Raw genomic sequence first — 2,313 nt, forward strand, 5'->3', positions numbered from 1 at the left:
AAACACTAGCTATTCTTCAAGTACAAACCATTAACAAACACTAGCTATTCTTCAAGTACAAACCATTAACAAACACTAGCTATTCTTCAAGTACAAACCATTAACAAACACTAGCTATTCTTCAAGTACAAACAAACATAAAGAACTTACTTTCATTTTATGCATGATTTTGATTCGTTAACCAATAAAATGTATATATTTTTTCCAGATGTATAAATTATTCTGATAAACTTGTATGACTGTAACACAGTATTTATCTCTTACTACAATTAATAGGGATTAGAACTCTTGCAGTCAAAATCTGGTTAAATTTTGTTATTCTAAATTATGAACAGACGTATAAAAATAACCTCCATTCATTTGGATTTGCCAAAATTAGAAATAAATAAAACTTACCTAATTCAGTAAGGTAGGTGGCTACCCTCCCGTAAATCTAAAAAAGATGAAAGATTAGTTGGTTGTTTCATAAATCTACATAAAGGCTATCTGTGATAGTCATCTCTAACTTTAAACTGATAGACTAGAAAATGGTATCTAAAGACAATTCTTGGGCTACTCTAATCAAACAGTAGAATTTGACCATCACTTTTACAACATGCCCATAACTCCAAGGTGTAAAGTGCATTTTTACTGCAACAGGATGAGAACCATAAACCTTCAGGTTCAGAGTCCAGCACACTGACCACTGGGCCTACCTAACTTTAAAGTACAAATAATGAAAGAATAACAAAATGTATTTGATGCCAGTGTGATAATAATATGGCTATGTTACTTGTGTTTCAGTGTTCATTTTGTTTTGATTTTTTCTATGGCTTCTAATTTTACATGTTTGCATCAAGTGTCTCTAAGGCAAACCTGCATACATGCCCAGCCCATAGGTAAAAGAACAATAATAATAAATATACACTAACTTCTGCAAAGGAAAAGAAAAAACCCATAATATCACATTCTAAAGTTGATCAATATTTGTATATAACCAATGAGAGGTGACAAATGTGTTCTAATGTAAAAGTAAACAGGAAGAAAATACAAAATTGAAAAACGACTACCGGATAAGTTTCAAAAGATAAAAACATCAGAGTTATGTGCAACTATTTTGACAAATTAAAAATTCCAAACCATTTTCATTTCAGTCTTGAAAATGCAATTATGAAAAAAAACATTATATTATTTACATTTGAATAGAAAACAAGAGGTAACCTTACAAAATTACAATTAGTTACATATATTTTACTTCTTAATCTATAAGAAATTAAAGTAAAAAATAAATAAATGAATACTAAAATAAATAAATATATACACACACATATATATATATATATTTATATACATATACCACTATAAACTGATCCTTATCCATATTATCTTAAATAAAGTCATGAAAAGTACATCTTAATCAACTACAAATTTTCCTATTTAAGTGACTTACCAGGTTAAAGATCATGATACACACAAGATTCAATATTGCAGCTGTGACCGATGTAATGAGAGCTACCATGCTGGTCAGTGTTTGATTGCCACTCAAAGTGAAGTACAGTACAGTTTGAATGGATATTCTGTAAAGAATCACACCAACCACAGCAACAAGAGCTACTGTAACCTAAAGTACAAAAATATAATTTGTTAGGTCTGTAAAGAATCACACCAAACACAGCAACAAAAGCTACTGTAACCTAAAGTACAAAAATATAATATCTTAAGTCTGTAAAGAATCACAGCACCAAAAGCTACTGTAACCTATAGTACAAAAAATATAATTTGTTAGGTCTGTAAAGAATCACAGCAACAAGATCTACTGTAACCTAAAGTACAAAAATATAACATATTAAGTCTGTAAAGAATCACAGCAACAAGAGCTACTGTAACCTAAAGTACAAAAATATAATATCTTAAGTCTGTAAAGAATCACAACACCAAGATCTACTGTATCGTAAAGTTCAAAAATATAATAAACATTATCATGTTCAGTTATATGATCACGCTGTGTAATGTACTGGGATCAACATAAGAACATAATTATATGATCACACTGTGTAACGTAATGGGATCAACATAAGAACATAATTATATGATCACACTGTACTGGGATCAACATAAGAACACAATTATATGATCACACTGTACTGGGATCAACATAAGAACACAATTATATGATCACACTGTACTGGGATCAACATAAGAACACAATTATATGATCACACTGTACTGGGATCAACATAAGAACACAATTATATGATCACACTGTACTGGGATCAACATAAGAACACAATTATATGATCACACTGTACTGGGATCAACATAAGAACACAATTA

General features: G+C 30.0%; 1 protein-coding gene across 1 annotated transcript in view; it reads right to left on the reverse strand.

Moving 5' to 3' along the window:
• LOC106470909 (anoctamin-1-like) overlaps positions 1 to 2,313 on the reverse strand; it is a 37,503-nt gene that overhangs the window by 5,792 nt on the left and 29,398 nt on the right. The window contains exons 15-16 of the mRNA XM_022399543.1: positions 1,430 to 1,600; positions 338 to 433 (exon numbers count right to left, since the gene is read on the reverse strand). Of these exons, the coding sequence (XP_022255251.1) occupies positions 338 to 433; positions 1,430 to 1,600 (267 nt within the window). The remainder of the gene's footprint in view (positions 1 to 337; positions 434 to 1,429; positions 1,601 to 2,313) is intronic.

Source organism: Limulus polyphemus, unplaced genomic scaffold (assembly GCF_000517525.1).
Source record: "Limulus polyphemus unplaced genomic scaffold, Limulus_polyphemus-2.1.2 Scaffold4285, whole genome shotgun sequence".
Lineage (NCBI taxonomy): Eukaryota > Metazoa > Arthropoda > Merostomata > Xiphosura > Limulidae > Limulus > Limulus polyphemus.